The sequence below is a fragment of the Corythoichthys intestinalis genome, chromosome 1, assembly GCF_030265065.1.
Source record: "Corythoichthys intestinalis isolate RoL2023-P3 chromosome 1, ASM3026506v1, whole genome shotgun sequence".
In the NCBI taxonomy this organism is placed as follows: Eukaryota; Metazoa; Chordata; class Actinopteri; order Syngnathiformes; family Syngnathidae; genus Corythoichthys; species Corythoichthys intestinalis.
Window position 1 is genome coordinate 25962654 of NC_080395.1, and position 20487 is coordinate 25983140.

General features: G+C 37.9%; 1 protein-coding gene across 8 annotated transcripts in view; it reads right to left on the minus strand.

The window, feature by feature from the left end:
• Positions 1 to 20487, minus strand: part of chd9 (chromodomain helicase DNA binding protein 9) — a 148804-nt gene that overhangs the window by 54102 nt on the left and 74215 nt on the right. For all 8 annotated transcript variants that reach the window (XM_057846585.1, XM_057846567.1, XM_057846543.1 and 5 more), the window contains 7 exons: positions 11344 to 11446; positions 6903 to 7049; positions 4409 to 4477; positions 4254 to 4309; positions 3716 to 3833; positions 3428 to 3514; positions 568 to 705 (listed from right to left, as the gene is read on the minus strand). In XM_057846585.1, the coding sequence (XP_057702568.1) occupies positions 568 to 705; positions 3428 to 3514; positions 3716 to 3833; positions 4254 to 4309; positions 4409 to 4477; positions 6903 to 7049; positions 11344 to 11446 (718 nt within the window). The remainder of the gene's footprint in view (positions 1 to 567; positions 706 to 3427; positions 3515 to 3715; positions 3834 to 4253; positions 4310 to 4408; positions 4478 to 6902; positions 7050 to 11343; positions 11447 to 20487) is intronic.

Consider the following 20487-nt stretch of genomic DNA (forward strand, 5'->3'; position numbering starts at 1 on the left):
AAACAGGGAATACAGTGGTACCTCTACATATGAAGTCAATTCGTTCCATGACCGTGTAATTCCATTAATTCGTTCCACAGCCCGAAAACCAACATTAAATCCTTAATAAATACTGCTGGTACTATTGCAAATGGCAATTACTCACAGCAAAATAAATAAATGAGAAAATCTATCATTTTCAACTTCATTTAAATGGTAAGTGTCACATTTTTCCTTTTTTCGCCACCTGCACTAACCTTCTTGGAACCTGTGTTGATTTCTTTCACAAGAAAATCAGCTGTGTGTCTGTCTGCGGCACTGTCATGTTGTCGTATTTCGAGCATGTCGTCGGATGTAGAAACAAATAGCGTGTCAAATTTTACGTCGGATGTCGAAAAGTTCATGTGTCGAACTGATCGTATGTCAAGGTACCACTGTATACTATAACATACATACATACAAGACGTACTTATGGTAATTAACTAATTATCTACCATTTACAGCAACAGACATCCCCAAAATGTATTCAACAGACAAAAAAAACAAACAAATAAAAAACAGAGAACTGTGTTGTCAACTACCACTTACCACCCTACGTGAGTCCGGCTTGGCTGCCTGCAGCTGCTCAAACTCCTCAATCTTGCTTTGATCCACGTCATCCTTTAGCTCCCATGTGCTGTCCTCATATGGCAGGGAGCACCATTTAACTAGGTAGTAGACCACTTCCTGCCGGCAGACACACAGGAATCTAAGCGCTTTCATGGTGGCGACAAAAGACCCGCCGGGAAGCCCTTTAGCGTAGCCTTGGGCATTTATCAGGCACAAAAGACAGTGCTCAAGTGGAGAAGCATGACACAAAGATAGAGAAGATAAAACTAGGAGATATGATTATCTAAGATGATATAGTGTGAAAACTTTCTATCACGGTTATCATGACCATAATTAGGTAGTAAGGTTGCAAGACAGATTTTTAAGACAAGGATTTTGTTATGGATATGGAACTGTTTTACATTTACAACTATGCACCTATGGTTGTTGCTTTGGAAGATTATCTTTGGAGACATTTAACAAGCAAGCATCTAATCTTAATTGCAAGAAACTAGAAAATACTGAAATTTGCCCAAATTGTCAGTATGTGTTAACTAGGGGTGTGCCATCTTAGGCTACGTCTACACTAGGACAGATAATTTTCTCCAGGGGTATTTTGCCGACTATTTTTATACCTGTCCACACTTCATTTAAGGTACGTTTAAGGACCGTCCTGCTTCTGCAAGGTACGCCTGCATTTGCGCAAAATACGCATGCGTAAAAAGGAGAAGCCTCATGTGTTACGTCATCGCCTGCGCGGTTTACCTCTGAACCGGAAACTCATTCCTCGCCCGCGGCAAATTTCGAAATTACTAAACCTTCTAGACTGTCATTATTTTGTGATCACTGTTTTTTCCGTGATCGCAATCGAACGCATTATGCAGGAGCGAGAGTGGAGGGGAGAGCCCGCTCGGCTTTTACGAGCAAGAGCCGAGTTGTGATTCAAATAAATCTTTATAAAACAACGAAAGCCTGACATCATTACTTGGGATGTTACAATCGATGCTCAGTTGCACTCTCACCACTTGAAAAATAACAAATAGAAGCATATGTTGTGGCCCTGTGTATATTTCCTGGAAGCCGCAACCAGGCTGCTTGGGCATAAAAGTGGCGATCCTGGAAGTGGCACCAGTTTTGACAGGCAGAAATGTCTTGGGAAAAAAACTGATCGTGCACCTCTTTGACTGGGGGCACCACGCAGGTCACTTTTCGGGGTTTAATTTTCCTCTATGCATTTTTATATACAGTACTTATGTCGGCATTGAGTTGAGAGGGGCCAGCCCCGCAGCTGACTGATGTTAGACGACTCAGGAAACGAGCTCTGTAAAAAACGTTCATCTCCACCTCATCCACGATGGAAGGACCCCCAATGGAGACTGAATTGAAGCATATTATTGAGACGTCGTTTGAAGGTACAAGAAAAATGTGTGAAAAGGAAAAGAGCAGAAATCCCACGTCGTGATCGTCCGCCTCCATTGTTTACATGCTGTCATGCTGTACTAAAAACAGCGACAGCATGACATCCCTTCCTGAATATTCAAATTGTACGTAGACAGCAGCCCATATTAGGGGTCGCGTAGGCGACGGGTAACATTACCCACCTACGTTATCCGTCTAACATTAATCCGGATAATACGCATACTAGTGTGGCCGACATGCCGTACAGTCCAACTGATTACACGTTTAAGGCCATTATCCGTCCTAGTGTAGACGTAGCCTTGGGAACCCAACGATATGATTCGATTACGATTCAGGGGGCTACGATTCAATTCTTGAACGATGATCACGGTATTGACGATGATCACGGTTAGCACGATTATTGATGCATCGTAAATTACTAATTAATATAGTAGACAAACACATTTTTGTCTATTATTTATTCAAAATGTCCTGATGATTCAACAGGAACGATGGAAACATGCCCATACAACAAAAACCTGCCCTTAAGCTGCTTTTTTATTTATTTTTACAAGAAAAGTGCAAAAACATTAACCATTTTAAAGGGAGTACTTATTTCACTCAACAATACAATACAATTTAAACAGGTGGAATGAATTCCACATTTTCTGGAAACAAAGTGTCTTTAGAAATAAGCCTTCTTTTAAACAATATACTTTGTTTTCACAGATTTCTGTACTATTTTGCATGTTTGTAGTGTTACTGCTGTACTTAATCATGGGTTTACACGTTCTGCATATGAAATACACGTTAGCGAATTAGCTAATTAGCCTAGCGCTCGGCGCTAACTACTAACACCTCAAAAACAACAACAATAAAGGCTAAACAGTACAAGAGGGTCCGTGTACTCACCTCTTGTAGACGCACACGGGTCTTAGCAACACACTCAGGACATTTTTCAACTGACATGACTTTAAACTACAGCTTGACATCTGAAAGGCGAGGAGCAACGAACTATCTCTCTTCCCCTCTTGCTCTAAAAATTAACGTGCGCTGTACCTGCCTGTCTCATACACAAATTTATTTTCCAGTCTTTTGAAAAAGAGTAAATCTCTCACTCAGTTACAGGCAGCATCCATTATAACATGCGTGCGTCCGTGAAAGGTGTCCGGACGGCAGACGTGTCTTGAATTTCGTTCCGCTACGAGCGGCTGTCATAAAGTTATGAGGGAAAACCATCGTTTTTGAGCCTTTATGAATGGTAATTGAATCGTTACGTGTCGAATCGCGATGCATGTAGTAATAATCGATTTTTTGGAACTCCTCTAGTGTTAACACTAAATTTGCAAACAGAAGAACAAATTACATAAAACAATGTAATCTACAAATTCAATATGTTTATCTGTACACCGTAAACTATTTCATTCTTGTTAACAATTTTTAATGAAAGGATTAGCTTTACCTCCCCGGTGTCTTTATCCTCGCAATAAGACACCTCAAGCACGCGGTCCACCTCAACATAGTCTGGGTTGAAGAGCTCTTCTTCCATCTGCGAAAACACAAGAGGGATACAAAGGGAGCGAATCATCTCCAGCGCCTACTCACCATCTGGAGTCAACAGGCATACACAGATGTGCACACCCACCCACACAGCAAATGAAGACACCTCTCAACCTACACCATTCGCTACATAGTCAAAAGCACACAGCAGGTAACACAAACACACACAAGCGAGTGTACGTCGCCTTACGTCGGCGAAGAAGAGTGCCCGTTGCGCCTGTTTCATCTTGAAGCGTTTGATCTTCTGCTGGATTCTCTTGTCCTTCTCCAGATGGCCCTCTGTGGCCCATTCACAGTGGAGATAGGAGCTGCACATATACAAAGACACACGAGCACATACACAAAGCAATCCTAATTAAAGATGAAACGGTATGAAAATGACGCGTCACGATCATTGTTATCATTATCAAAATGATCACAATTATTGGTGATCATCACTGTATTGCAATAGGATTTTTATTTAACAATATAAGCCAGAGATTTCAGTTTGAAATGCTTAAACGCTTAAACCTCTTAAGTGACATGCCACATACAGTACAACATGCCCAAAAATTATAATTAAAAACATAAAAACATATACAGTGGTAACGTAAAGCAACTGTCTGATATTTCTAAAACAAACAAAAATGCATTTTACTGGACAACGATGATAAAAATATAATTTATCAAAATATATTTTACAAATAAATCGCACTGTACAAGTTTCAACCCAAAAAACCCCCACTTACTAGTTTTTGTACTTGACAAAAAACTCTTCCACTTCGACTACAACTCCTGGGGAAACCTAGATAACAGTTATGAAGAAGAAACTACAATTTACCACACTGATGACAGACATAAAACACATCACTGTGTGTCAAAACGAAAAAGAGCAAAGCATTACCTCCTTCTTGATGACACGAGAGGACATGATTTTGTCCACGACGGCGGCATCTTCTTCACTGGGGTTTTCCTACAAAAGGAGTAAAAGACGGTTGGCTTCTAGAAACATTTATTTTCTATATCGGGACTCTCTCAGAGACGGCCATAAATCACACAGGTCATGAAAAGTCCTCAAGTGAAATTGTGATTTTGTACGGTATTAATAATTCATAGAGGTTGTAAGATTGTGCCTTAAGAAAAATCTGTTTTTCAAAATAGCAAATCCCTAAAGAATTTGTGTGTTTAGCTTTTAATTTGAGTTCTTTCAATTTTTGTATTGCAGTTTTCTCTTCGCTACCTTGACACATGCAGTGAGCTACTTAAAGATGAAAATGCACTCAATCTGCCTAATAGTAGTGTGAAGAGACTCACCTTCCATGGCAACGCGTGATCAATGTTTAGTATGGTTGACTCATTCGTATGTATACAGCAATTAACCTAAATGGTATGTGACATCTACTCACTTCCAGGAAACGTACATGCAAAGTGTCACCAAAAAGTGCTTAGGTGGGGGTTATGTACAATGTTCCATGTATTTGTTTGTCTGTGTACAAGATAATCCCATTATTCGTTCTTGAGTTATTATCAAATTTGCAGGACATGCTTGTAATATGAAACAGAAGTGGAGATGACATTTTAGGGTAATGGGGTCAAAGGTCACAAAGGTCAGGAAATGAATTTCAAAATAACTTGATAATGAACTAGCCTATTCAATTCAAATTTGCAGCATTGGTGATATGTTGACAACAGAAAGAGTGATGGCATTTTGGAGCAGGGAAGGGAGTGCCTATCCTACCAAATATGGCAATGCTTTGAATTTGACTGCTTAGGAAGAAATATGCTCTCTCGGAGAGCTCCTGTACAGTAGTTTACTCTTGTTGTTGGAAATTGACAGAGGTCATATAATACAAATGCATTTTACATAGGAGTCCAAATGGAAATATCATAATAATAATTTTTACAGTGAAGTCCAAAATAAACTTAACAAAATACATTAAAAGGTTTAGCAATATGTTAATATTGTATTAGTAGGAATCAACCATTTCATTGTCAGATAATTTCAATCATCACAATTGATGTTATACATGCTACAGTATATGTGCATATACAATGCAATATAATAAATTGTTTTATCAATGTCTAAAGCCCATCATTTTGCAGGGTAACTTTATTTGATGTCCTTTTGGAGTGGTTTGTATTCTGCAGTGTTTATTTAAGGGGGCCAAAATACAATATTCCACCTGTAGTTTACGCTGCTCTATATTAGTCTGTTATAAAGTAGTGGTAAACTTAAACCTGCCGCGATATGCAATAAGTCAAATTATCGCACGGTAAATAAAAATGAGGGCTGTAATTTTCCCGGCTGCATACATTTGTGTGTGCGTGTGCTGCGTGTGCTGCGCGCACGCGACACAGGTGCGTGTTGATTGCATGAGACTCAAGTAGCTTACACAGATGTTTAATGGCCATCAACACACTGTAGAATTAAAGTTCAGACATACAAAATATGGAAACACTTCTATAATAAACATTGTAAAACGTTAGCATTGCTACATTGAGGCTAATAGAAAAAAGACAATGTACTAAACACTTTAGCCTGCTATAAAACATGGGAAGACTTCTCCACAACGCAAAATTGCGGTTAAAAGGTGACACTTCCAACATGAAAACTTGCTAGATTAAAGAATTTGCAAGCGATGCGAACAAAAGAAAAAAAATCTATTACTGACACTAAATGCTTGACGAAAGCGAAGTGCACTTTGTTTTTGTGGTTTTACTGAGTGTAAAGCTTACGGTTAGTGGCTTAGCAAATGTACTTTCGGTGAACATTTCAAAATAAAAGCACGTCATGTTCAGATTTCTGGCAGCAATCACATATACTTCAGATTCTACACTAAGAATAAATGTAAAATGACACCTATTATGAAAAATCTGATTGGAAATTATAATATGATGTAATAAATGATATTTGAATTTGTTGCATGCGCACTTTGCAGGACAAGATGACAGTCATTTTGGATCAAATTAACACTTTTAATGGGCTCCAATTGGCAGATAGCAAAAGTGACATTGGGTTTCTCACCTATTTCATATTCTGCACTTCACTAGCTTTAAAATGACTCATTATGCATTGTGTTTTTTTTTTTTTTTTTTTTTTTTTTTTAATATTTATAAATTTTAATATATTTTGTGTTTTATTTAAGAATATCATTTTTTTTGCATTTGAATAGGTGATTTATTAGGATGTCACTATATTTGTGGTTAATTGGTTAAAAAAAAGAAAGGCAATAATATCGCATATCTGCAATAATTTATGAGACATATCGCCTACTAAAATTTGTTATCACGACAGGCCTAGGTTAACTTTTTTTTTTTTTTTTTTTTTTTTTTTTTACACTTTTATAAATTCTAAATGTAAGAAAGCAAAATTTGACATGGACTTAGCAAGTACACACCACAAAGAGTTGCACTGCAGGCTGCTTGGATGGCGTGGAATTGGCCTTCTTGGCTTTGACAATCACTTTGCCGTCTTCATCTGACAGCCTGGCTTCAAGTTCCTCGGCGTACTTCTTCCTCTTCACCTGACGATTAGAGCGTCTCTTCTGCAACACACCAAGACAAAAACTGATATTGACAGCTAGTACCATGTTAGTATTTAATCAATTCTTATTTGAAACTGCAACTGAAGACACAGCATGATGTAAAACCCTTATTGATCAGCTTTATAACTTTTTCTGTTTCTATTACGCCATGTTGCTTCAGTAACCACAATAATTTCTCAAGTATAATGGGCAATTTATTTTGCTGAGTAATCGCAAAAAATTAGGGGGGGCATATAATACATATTGTACATTGGTAGATACAAAATTTAGAAAACTATTCAAATTGTATAGATATTTTCCAGTTGCCAGACCTTACAAACTTCGTCTCGTGACCATGCTAATTGTGTGAACATGTTAACACGTGAGGCAGTAAGACGATAGAAATGCTACTTTAAAATATTGCTTCCATCTTAAAAATGCAAGTTTGACATTGTCTTAGTTTGTTTTTGGGATCACAGTCACTGCCTGGAAAGATTTCATAGGATGTACTGTATATCATGAATAAAATAATAAATAACTACGCTGATATTTTATGTCACACTGGCCCTTTTATCAAATGACAACATTGCTTTTCATCATTCTAAAGTTACTATGAATAAACAATAAATGTGACCAAAAAAAGGTACTTCTGTTCAATTCCTTTCTGCTGGGATATTTATAAACAATATACACGTGGGTGACTGCTTCCTCCATCAATACAAAACCCCATGCTAATAATAATATGTTGTTAATTAAAAAGAAAGGCCAACGAGGCCAAGTTAATTAGGTTCGGGAAACAATAATATTTCTACATGAACACATAAAATCTTCACATCTCCAACTAAAATGACCAGAAGTCAATAACATCAGAGACTGTAACAATATGGCTGCAGTTTACAGTTTACAAACACAAAAGTTTATTATACCGGACATAGGCGGACAATAATTCGTTAGGGGGTGAGGGAGGGTTGCGTGCAGTGTGTCGGAAGTGTTTTTGTTAAGAAGGAAGTCACGAAAGGGAGATGACACCAGCTCATGTTGCAACCTTATCATGTGATACTGATTAATTTAATTCCTTTAAATGTGCCAAAAGGAAAAAACTGCATTAAAAGATGGCGAGGTCATTGCATCGGTTATCTAACGTCCACGTCCAAATAAACATTCCACAGTCAGCACATTCTTTTATTCTATTCCATGAGAATGTGCTGCTGTCCTTGCTTTGACCCTCAGTTATGCCATCAAGAGATCAGGATGGTTACTCAAGAGAGCTACCTCATGCTTTACACGTTTTTTTTTCTCTGTTTTTATATACTATGTAAATGCAAATACTTAAGAGTCAACCCCACATCCCAGATTCGAATAGATAATGTATGGTGTATACAAACTTTATACAAACTTTAACATTATTATTATTTATTTATTTATGTATGTATTTATTTATTTGGGGGGTGGGGGGGGGGGGGGTGAACCCAATTCTATTGTTTGCATTCTTTGTTCGGGCATGAAAATGGGTCAGGGGTTAAAAAGGTGAGAAGGGTGTGGAACAAATATGTTCTGGTACACTAAGGCTATCCCAAACGACTAATTTTCTCCCACTTAGTCAGCAGACTATTCTTGCGATTAGTCGACTAATCTAATAATTTATTTATTTATTTATTTTTACTAATTTAGCAATTACATTTTTGTTGATGTTTATTAATTCACAAAACAAAAATTGGTATACATAAACATGTAAATCACAGTAATTAATCACAAATAAACACTGAGGTCAAATGCTGATAGCATTTACTAGCGCAAAAGAATGTAATGTAAACAGATTCAGAACACTGACTTCAGCTTTCCATCATTATTCAAAAAAATTACTAAAAAAAAAAAAAAAAAAGAACAAAATTGCATTAATATTATAGTATTCTACTTTATATAATATTATAATAATTATTCATTGCCAATCATTTTTCATAACGCGTGTAATTTTAAAGTTATTCTTAGTGTAGATCTCAATTCTCTAGTATAATAGTATTTACATATTATAGTAATAATTCTGAAGTACGTGGGATTAACTCCAGAAATCGTTATTTATATGACAAACATGACATGTTTTTATTTTGGAATGTTCACTGGAAGTACGTTCAGTAAACCGCTGACTGTAAGCTTTACACTCCGCTAAAAAAGCAGTTTTCGTCATTGCTTGTGGTGTCACTAATAGATTTTTTTTTTTTTTTTCATTTTTTTGTTTGCAAATGCTGGTAACCAGCGATTTTTCATGTTTGAAGTGTCACCTTTTAACCGCAAGTTTGCGTTTTGGAGAAGACTGCTAATGTTTTATAGCAGGCTAAAGTAGGTTGTCTTTTTTCCCCAATAGTCTCAATGTAGTAATGCTAACGTTTACAGTGTTTAATATAGATGTGTTTCCTTATTTTGTATGTCTGAACTGCAATTCTACAGCGTGTTGGTGACCAATAAACATTTGTGAAAGAAAATGGAGTCTCATATGTCATCTACACACACGTACAAATGTATGCACGCGGTGATAAAACGCAGCCGTGAAAATTACCGCCCTCATTTTTATTTACCTTGCGATAAATGGCCTCATTGCATATCGCGACAGGCTTAACAACTTCAATTAAACATTTCGTTAGTCAGTCAGTCAGTCAGTCAGTCAGTCAGTCAGTCAGTTAGGTGGACTTACGATCTGCCAGTGACCAATAAACACTTGTGAAAGAAAATGGAGTCTCATATGTCATCTACACACACGTACAAATGTATGCACGCGGTGATAAAACGCAGCCGTGAAAATTACCGCCCTCATTTTTATTTACCTTGCGATAAATGGCCTCATTGCATATCGCGACAGGCTTAGCAACTTCAATTAAACATTTCGTTAGTCAGTCAGTCAGTCAGTCAGTCAGTCACTCAGTCAGTTAGTTAGGTGGACTTACGATCTGCCAGTGACCATTATTCTCAACTTTCCACGCATATTTTTTAAATAGGTTTTTTTAACCCTTCAATAACCGTCGAGGGGATGTTGTCAGCGAAGCAGCCAGAAGGATTTGCTGACCGTCCAAGTGTCACTTTTTTAAAGGGCCGATTTTTTAAGTGCTCAGTTCACGTACTAAGTTAATCAAATAATAATAATAATTTTTAAAAAATCTCCCGACCCCCCTTCCTTACGTACTAAGTCAATCAAATGATAATAATAACAATAGTTTTTAAAAAATCTCACTACCCCCATGCCCCCTTAAAATGTTCTTTTTTGACTTCAAAACAGCGAATTTCGCCGAAAGGTGAGAGATTTTCATGCCTGTTTGTTAATGAGGCGTTACTAAATAGTGCTATGGTAGTTAGCGATTATACTAATTAGTGTCTTAAGTGTCCGTTTGGATTATGTTTTCGAGAAGCATATAAGCACTTGATTTTTTGTTAGAAAGTAAGGCTGTCTTTTTTAAATTTAAAAAAAAAAAAACACATAAACCCATTCATATGGTGTTGGTGTTACACTTGTATAGCACTTTTCCACCTTTTTAAGGCCCTCAAAGCACTTTACACTGTCTCCTCATCTACCTACTGGTGACGCAGCACCAGGAGCAACGTGGGGTTCAGTATCTTGCTCAAGGATACTTAGACGAGTTCATCAGAGGGGAGAATCTAACCCACAACCTCTGGGTTGGGGAACGACTACAATACCATTGAGTCACGTCATCCCCATATAACAGCTTTCAACACGAACTCCCATTCAAACTGTAAATTGTCATACAAGAGAGTGTGCTTTGAAATTGGATTTGGATTTTATTTATGAACAACTGTTTGATAAGGAAAACAGATTTCTCCTCTTTATTAAATGTTGTTGTTTAGTTTGTTTAGAGAAAATTAATGTATAAAATATATATAAAAAGTCCATTTATATCTGCGCTTTGCCCACAAGAAAAAAAATGTCAGTCTGAATCACTTTTTTTATTTGAATGAATAGCACTTTTGTCTGAATTGTGTACTGAGAATTTATTTTTATGTTTTGTACTCAGAAGCTTTATTAAAAACTTTAGCAAGCTTTATGTACTTAAAACAGTACAGTTGTAAACTAAGTCAGGAAGCTGTAATAAAATATTATTTTTGAAGAAAATAGTCATCCATTTTGTCTTCATTGTTACTTACAACATGCCTAAAACTACTTCAAGGTAAACTGTGAGGGTAATTAAAAAAAGTGACATTTATCCAATAAATGGATTAATCGCTTAATTAATCATCCAATTAATCGATTATTAAAAAAATAATAATTAGTTGCAGCCCCATTATTTTTAAACATAATATTAATTCTTACCGAGTCTTTAGATGTGTGTCGAGGCGGAGGGTCTTCATCTGACTCCTCTTCGGAAGAGTCGGGCTTTCGCTTCTTCTTCTTCCCTATCTTGATTACAATTTTCCTGAGGGAGGAAAAACAATCGCAATCCATTTAGCGGTAGTTAATGAGGAAAAAGACCAGAGTGATAAGTGAAGAGTAGTGAACACCAGGGATAAGTGAACACCAGGACAGTCTGTAGCGGTAAAGTCAGCCAGAGCTTAGCTGCATTTATTCAGTCTTTATATTTCTTGGTATTCTCTAATATTCTATAAATACTGTAGAACTTTGGTTAGTTATGACAATGACAAATAGTGACATATTTTACCATACAAGTCAAAAACAGAGAAAAAAAAATCTTTTTTCTTACTTCTGCTGTGATTTGAACCGAGTTTATGATAAGTAGACAATTTTCAATTCATTTGATCTGGGAGAGTCCCTCCCACTTGGCAACCAATTGAGTTTAATTTCCGGGCTTTTCAGGTCATTTGCTGTTAATTTTCAGTCACTTCCTGTTGATTTAGGGGCATTTATGGGTCACTTCCTGTTGATTTTGGGGCATTACAGGTCACTCCCTGTTGATTTTGGGTTACAGAACAGGAAATGATCCGGGAATCTCCCCAAATGAATAGGCTGTGACTCAAACTTAACAAGAGGTGACCTGTAAATGCCCTAAAATGAACAGAAAGTGACCTGTATATGCATCGAAAATTGGAAAGACCGGCTGTGAATGCTCCGGTTTCGAATGAATGAACGTTCCTTAGCTCCTCCTAGTCTAAATGGATTGGGCTTCTAGCGCCCTCAATGGCAGCTATTGAGTTAACAGAGACACTATTCGAGTGGAAGATTTTGGCAGCAACTTTTTGGTTCCTTTTTTTTTTTCCTCTCCAAAAACAGTGACACCTTTTTAAAACGATATATCGATTCTTGGCAGTAGTATATCACGATACATCACCATTTTAATATTTTGTTACACCCCTCATTTCTACCTGACATCTCACACGCAATAGGATGGAATAGCTTCACGTTCACCTAAACAAGCATCGATGCCTCATATGCCACACTAATTTTTTGGGATATGTAGACAAGAATATCATAATTTCATTATAAAGAGTAATGATCTTTTAGTGACGTTTTTTCCAAAATAGAGTTGAAAATGTCAAAAAACACTGTGTGTGATTATGTTGTCTGTTTGTTAAAGTGGGGCAAAAAAGTATTTAGTCAACCACCAAATTGTGCAAGTTCTCCTACTTGAAAAGATTAGAGAGGCCTGGAATTGTTAACATGGGTAAACCTCAACCATGAGAGACAGAATCTGGAAAAAAAAACTGAAAATCACATTTTTTATTTTTAAAGTATTTATTTTCAAATTAGAGTGGAAAATAAGTATTTGGTCACCTACAAACAAGCAAGATTTCTGGCTGTCAAAGAGGTCTATCGTCTTCTAACGAGGTCTAACGAGGTTCCACTCGTTGCCTGTATTAATGGCACCTGTTTTAACTCATTATCGGTATAAAAAACACCTGTCCACAACCTCAGTCAGTCACACTCCAAACTCCACCATGGCCAAGACAAAAAAGCTGTCGAAGGACACCAGAGACAAAATTGTAGACCTGCACCAGGCTGGGAAGATTGAATCTGCAATAGGTAAAAAGCTTGGTGTAAAGAAACCAACTGTGGGAGCAATTATTAGAAAATGGAAGACATACAAGACCACTGATAATCTCCCTTGATCTGGGGCTCCATGCAAGATCTCACCCCGTGGCGTCAAAATGATAACAAGAACGGTGAGCAAAAATCCCAGAACTACACGGGGGGACCTAGTGAATCACCTACAGAGAGCTGGGACCACAGTAACACAATGCACCGCCAGGGACTTAAATCCTGCACTGCCAGATGTGTCCCCCTGCTGAAGCCAGTACACGCTAGAGAGCATTTGAATGATCCAGAAGAGGACTGGGAGAATGTGTTATGGTCAGATGAAACGAAAATAGAGCTTTTTGGTAGAAACACAGGTTCTCGTGTTTGGAGGAGAAAGAATACTGAATTGCATCCGAAGAACACCATACCCACTTTGAAGCATGGGGTTGGAAACATCATGCTTTGGGGCTGTTTTTCTGCAAAGGGACCAGGACGACTGATCTGTGTAAAGGAAAGAATGAATGGGGCCATGTATCGAGAGATTTTGAGTGAAAATCTCCTTCCATCAGCCAGGGCATTGAAGATGAGATGTGGCTGGGTCTTTCAGCATGACAGTCATCCCAAACACACAGCCAGGGCAACAAAGGAGTGGCTTCATAAGAAGCTTTTCTAGGTCTTGGAGGGGCCTAGCCAGTCTCCAGATCTCAACCCCATAGAAAATCTGTGGAGGGAGTTGAAAGTCCGTGTTGCCCAACGACAGCCCCAAAACATCACTGCTCTAGAGGAGATCTGCATGGAGGAATGGGCCAAAATACCAGCAACAGTGTGTGAAAAGCTTGTGAAGAGTTACAGAAAACGTTTGGCCTCCGCTATTGCCAACAAAGGGTACATAAACAAGTATTGAGATGAACTTTTGGTATTGACCAAATACTTATTTTCCACTATGATTTGCAAATAAAGTCTTTAAAAATCAAACAATGAGATTTTCTGGGGGGGGTTCCACATTCTGTCTCTCATGGTTGAGGTTTACCCATGTTGACAATTACAGGCCTCTCTAATATTTTCAAGTGGGAGAACTTGCACAATTAGTGGTTGACTAAATACTTATTTGCCCCACTGTATATTATATCCCTAAATGCTCATGCATAAACGGGGTGAATGTTAAAAAAAATGGAATGTTCAACTCAAAATGAATATTGGCTACATCTAAACATCACTACTGAAGTACCTTAAAAATAATGGCGAAGTGACCATTTCACCCCCTCTGGTGTGTGTATATTTCAGGTGGGGGTGGATTGTGACGGTTAATTGCCCTTTTTCACTAGACTTCAACTAAAACAGAAGATACACACACACAAAAAAAAAAATGTGGATCTGCATGTTCTTTTACTGTTCGACTTGCTACTGTCTATATAAATATGAAAAAAAACTAAGCCTAAATTCTTCAGAAGGGTGGGGAAAAAAAAACCATGAGATAGCTCATTTATTATCTTATTTTGTGGCAGCAAATTGCCACACCCGGTTGTGGGAATGCCTTTTTCGAAAATTGTCTTTGTATGTATTATTTGCTTATGGGAAATGTGAGAAAACATATTCCTGCAGCGGTGCAGTGCTATAAAGAGCTGCCTCCTCTTTCTGTCGGGTCCTTCCCCTCCTCCCATGCTCATAATATTACATTTCCACAAACCCTCTGACAATGACACTTTACGGTTGCCATGCAACATACATGCCCTTGAGAACCGAGGTTTTGCAGCGCTGCCAGTGACATCACATCCTGCGAGAAAGGCACACGGGCGCGTGCGTGTTTACAGGTCCCTGACAGGGAGCATCGAGAAATGTGCCAAGTCAGGGAGACACAAAGTCTGGCAGCTGTGACACTCAGAAAGGTTACAGGGAATCAGTGAAAGTGCAAGCCATCGCACGAACCCCTTGTTGAAGCATCTGATTAGTCATTTATTTGATCGAATTTTATAGAATAATCCATTATGAAACTTCTGTGCTTGTCCATCTGAATTTAATTAAATAAGTTGAGTCAGTACTTCTACCTTTAACCTATTCGCTATTTAACACATCTGTGCTTTCCCTTAATTCCAGACTGTGTGTACTTTTGCGCCTCTGCCACTTAGAAAAAACAAAACAAAAACTCAAGATATTGGAGGACCGTGAAATGATCAATTGACAGAGAAGTGATGCTCTTGCACTGCCATGCGAGTTCAGTTGAAGAAGTCTATAGCACTAGCGACTAACTTTGATAATACAGCTGCCCGTCACGTCACTGTTAGTGATATAATTGTGAATTATTAGTCCAGCATGTCCGTTTCAGCCATATGAGCAAATTCTTCGATTTGACCATTGTGGTTGTGGAAATGTTGGTGATGTACAGAAATGTAATTGCTACAACTGCATTGTAATTCAATTTTATACAAATGTGAATGTGTCCATCACTAACGTACATGAATTCAAAGTTGTAATTAAAATATTTGTATGAAAGAAGTTCAAAAGAACTATGATCGCCCAACTCACTCCCTAAATGTCTTAACAACCCAGAGACATGATAAGTATGGGTGGGAACCTCTGGATGGATTACATTAATGATATGATTTGCAATATGCGATTTGCTCATAACGATTATATCACGATATGACAATAGAACTATTGTAGCTACACGGATCTGGAAATCATTCTACTATAATATACAATAAAAACTAATAAACAGGAAAAACAAGCTCTTTTCAGCCTCCTGCTGTGAACTGAAATTAGTTTATCACAAGAAAACGTCAAATTCGTTCAAACTGGGAGGGCAGCAGTGAATGAACATTCGTTTATTTGCTGCCATCCTTCCCACTTCAAACGGGTTGGGTGTCTATGGCTGTCAATGGCAGCCATTGAGCTAATTTTGGTTTCATTTCCGGTCATTGGCTATTAATTTAGGGGTATTTCTGGGTCACTTCCTGTTGATTTTGGGGTACTGAACAGGAAGCAGTCCGGCAATATCCCAAAATGACTGGACAATGACATGAATGAAATAAAAAGGAAGTGACCTGAATATGCCCCCACAATCAACAGAAATTGACCCATGTTTATTGGCCTCCTCTCAGTCAAAATGAATTGGACGTCTAGCACAATCACTGGCAGCTGATGAGTTTACAGAGACACTATTCTTGAGGAAAATCTTGTTAGAAACCTGTTGGTTCCTTTTTTTAAATAGTGACACCTTTTTAAAACGGTATTTCATTTCTTGATAGGGGCCTATTGATAACCTTTTGGGATACAAAGTATCACGATATATGACCCTTTCAATATATTGTGACACACATCCATAATAAGCACAAGCGAAGAGCACTCATACTGGCTAACTCAAAACCCATAGGCAACAATAAGTCCATAATTAATTCATGTAATTAACTCATTCACTACCAATGAATTATCTGTATGTCTTTTGGAACACTTCATTCCACAGGTCTTAATGCACAATTCAGATTTTTTTGTCATATCTGATTTTTTGGTGTGCCCGTTCAGACTGCCTTTGTCTACTGAGCCAATAAGGTATCATGCATGCGCACTAATTCGCAGCCCGAGATGCGCTGTGCAAACTGACCCGCATGCGCAGGAGCATCAAAACAAATGCTGGCTCAATCTCGGGTGATAATATTTTGATTTCCAAAAAGAGGACACAAATAACATAAATAATCCCCGTTTAGTCTAATATTCAAAGTTTATATGGATTGATAGCATGCACGCACTGTGCGTGCATGACTCACACATATACGGGCAGTTTGCTCCGAGTCTCGGCCGCGTAAGCAAACTTGAAATATTGCTCATTTGGAGCACAGATTAACCCACCCTTATTTCATTTTTTTTTTTTTTTTTACTGTCGTCAAGCTCGCTTCTTTCCTAAAAGCCGCATTCAAGCTAGGCGCTAACACTATACTGTCGTCAAGCTCGCTTCTTTCCTAAAAGCCGCATTCAAGCTAGGCGCTAACACTAATGCACAGCTCCATCACTAACGTAGTGCCCTGTCTCTCTCGCTCTTTGCTGACATAATTGCTGCATGAATTCCGATTTGGGGGTCTTGAAAGTTCAGATCGCAGCCACATTCTGGAAAAATGTGGCCCAGATCGGATTTTAACCAAATAGGAATGTGAACTAGATCGGATTTGAAATGGTCCACTTTCATTCGACATGTCCCGTTCAGACCAACAAGTTCATGCCTGACTCGAGCCGGAAAAACATAAAAAAATCGGATTTGTGCATTAAGACCTGCGGTATGAACCTAGCCTGAATTCACTACCAAAGGCGTCTAAATATATAGTTTACTTTTTTTTTTTTTTTGCTGGGGAGGCTACATAAGGGTCTTACAAAACTCTTCACCACTGGAGAGTAGGCATGTGCCGGTTACCGGTTTCACAGTTTACCGTGTTGTGAAAACGTCACGGTTTCAAAACCACTAAAATTTTCCGTCAGACCGTAGTACGGTATTCGCTATTTTTCTTGTGTCAAAAATGCAGCCAGAAGCGGCTTGGCGCAGCAGCGCTCACCCCCTCCCGTTTGTTGCTGTGTGTGAAAGTGACGCTATCGGCTAGCCAGCCAGCTAACCCAAAAACAAATACTCCAAACATAAGGCGTACTGTTCTTCAATTTATTGAGCTCTCAAATCGTGGTAAGTGTAATACACAAAATGAATACATTTAAAACGTTGTATAATTAGATTTTTCCATGTGAGTAGCTTCAACAGCTTAGCAACATGGAAAAAGTTCGCCAAAAACAAAACACACATTTTCCTTTCAAATTTAATATACAAACTAAGCTTACAAAGATGAATGTTAGCCTAGGCCCTAGGCTTAGCTGGGAGAGCAACTTCGTTGAGTGTGACAGCCGCAGAGTGAGAAAACAAGCTTGATTCGCTTGAATGAAGGGGAAAAAGTGATAGCGTCAAAGATCGCTAATTGCGAAAGATGATCTTGCCCTAAGCACAAATCCTCGTTCGCTGGATCAAGGGGAGGTCTCACTCCCAATGTTTAAATTTTTTTTATTTTTTTTTTTTAGATGAAACCTTTCCACAACAATATTGACATTTTAACTAACGTATACATTTTAACTAACTTACGAATTCTTTATCTTCTTTTTAACACAAATGCATGACATCATGTAGACTAGAGTTGGCACAGTGGCTGAAAATGGCGAAACTTCACTTAAGCTTTTCCACCTTCAAAAAAAAAGTCATGCAGTATAAATAAAAAATAAAATAAAATATTCAGAAGTGTTTTTACTTTTTTATAGAAATTATTTTGTTCTTGCTCTAATCTTGAGCAACTTGAGCTGTGGTTGTGAGTATAGTCTATTAATTATATTTAGTTTAATTTTATTTAAAATATATATTTTTTAATTGATAATTTATTTATTTTAACAATATATTCATGTTCCAATTTGCAACTATGGTCTGAAAAAAAAAATCCTGTTCAATGGAAAAAAAAGTTTTCTTTAACCCATACATCTCAAATTTTTTGGGAGCTATAATTGCAATAGCGTGATACCGTGAAACCGCGGTATTTTTGCTCACGGTTATCGTACCGTCAAAATATCATACTGGCACATGCCTACTGGAGAGCAACTTTAATGCCCCTAAAACGGACAGCAGATGGCAAAAGTGCATTGGATGGGTTCTGAGAGGTTCAGTAAAAAGGAGTAGAGGAGGAAGTTGAATGGTGTGGCCAAAATGGATGAATACAGAAACATTTAGGATGGTACTGTTGTTAATCATCTTTATAGAATTCTATAATTCTATACAACATGGGTGCCCTAGTCCGGTCCTCTAGCGCCCAAATCCAGCTTGTTTTCCATGTCTCCCTCCTCCAACACACCTTATTCAAATAATCAGGATCGTTGTCAGGCTCCTGCAGGTTGCTGATGAGTTGATCATTAGATTCAGGTGTGTTAAAAGACCGGTTAAAGCAGGGGTGGGCAATTAATTCCACAAAGGGCCGCAGTGGGTGCGGGTTTTTGTTGCAACCCATTAAGAGGACACCTTTTCACCAATCTGCTGTTTTACAAGTGCAATCAGTCGATTGCAGTCAGGTGCTTCTCATTTCTGCTGAAACCGCATTGGTTAAACTATCTGTGCTGGGTCAGTTGGAACAAAGACCAGGACCCACTGCGGCCCTCGAGGACCGGTTTGCACACCCCTGGGTTAAAGGAACTTCTTGAGGACCGACTTGGGCACCCCTGCGCTACAACATTAATACGCTTAATTTATTTGTGCTAAACAAAATTATAGCGTTTTAAAAAAGTGTGTTTAGGTTAAAACTAGTTTAAGTGTGTGAGAGGGGTCCAACTATCAAAAAAAAAAAAAAAAAAAGATCACTGTTCCGGATTTTTACCTACGGTATTTTGAAAAGGTTGTTTTAGGGATGCACGAGTTTTATTGGGCCGATAATTATTTAATTATGACGTCCTACCAAATAACCTAATCACATAAAAAATAGCCCATTTTTAAACAAACAAACAATAAACCAAATAATGAAAATGACATCTGTATTTTACTTTATCCGTAACTACGCAGACAAATTAGCATAAGAACAAACAAAGCCACAGCACAGCCACACTTCTTTTCATAAAAAAAATAAATAAATAAATAAATCATGCAACAAAGCGGAGGCATGCACACACAGTGCATTAAGATTTATTGAAGAAATACTCAATCAAAATAAAAAATTGATTCAACAGAACACAGACAGAAGGGTAGCTAAAGTGGTTCGATAAAAGCCGTGGAATATAGGCAATGCTTAAACCTCCATTTTCTATCATGTAATTGCTCTCATATGCACCATTTTGTGTTGTGTTTTTCCCACTACTCTGTACACTTTGTAGCATCAGCGTATTTGGGAAACAGGCTGCCACACAGGAAATATTACAACAGCTCTGTGCATAATGGAAGAAGCATATTTATAATCAGGGGGGAAAAAATTTAAAGAGAGGGGCGGGGGCACAATGCTCTCATCTGATAATTATATCCAGTCATTTTACAGCAGGTACCCTGCACGGAAAAATCAAGTTCTAGCCTGTGGAGAGCTGAGATCGCTCAAACCACCAAAATAACCTTCACTTGACTAATGGGCACATCTCAGAGGTAAATACTGGGAGAAAGGAGCTAAACTATATCCTGTCAGCAGATTTTTAACCCCCTCTTGCCAAATGTATCACATTTGATACACTTAGAATTTCATGATTTTGAGACTAATTCAGAATTTTGAAATATCTTTCCTCAAAAAAAATAATGGATGCAAGTCAACTCATGCATGTGCAGGTTCCATGAGAAAAAAAGCAGGATTTAGCAAGGGTTATAGAGCGCATATTAGAGCGATTATTACACTTATTTTTGTTTTCTCTTTTACAAATTAAAAAAAAAAAAGGTTTCATTAAGACTTTATTTTTCAAATTTTGTGATTCTCTGACAATTGCTTCATATTGCAGGCATTGAAGGGTTAA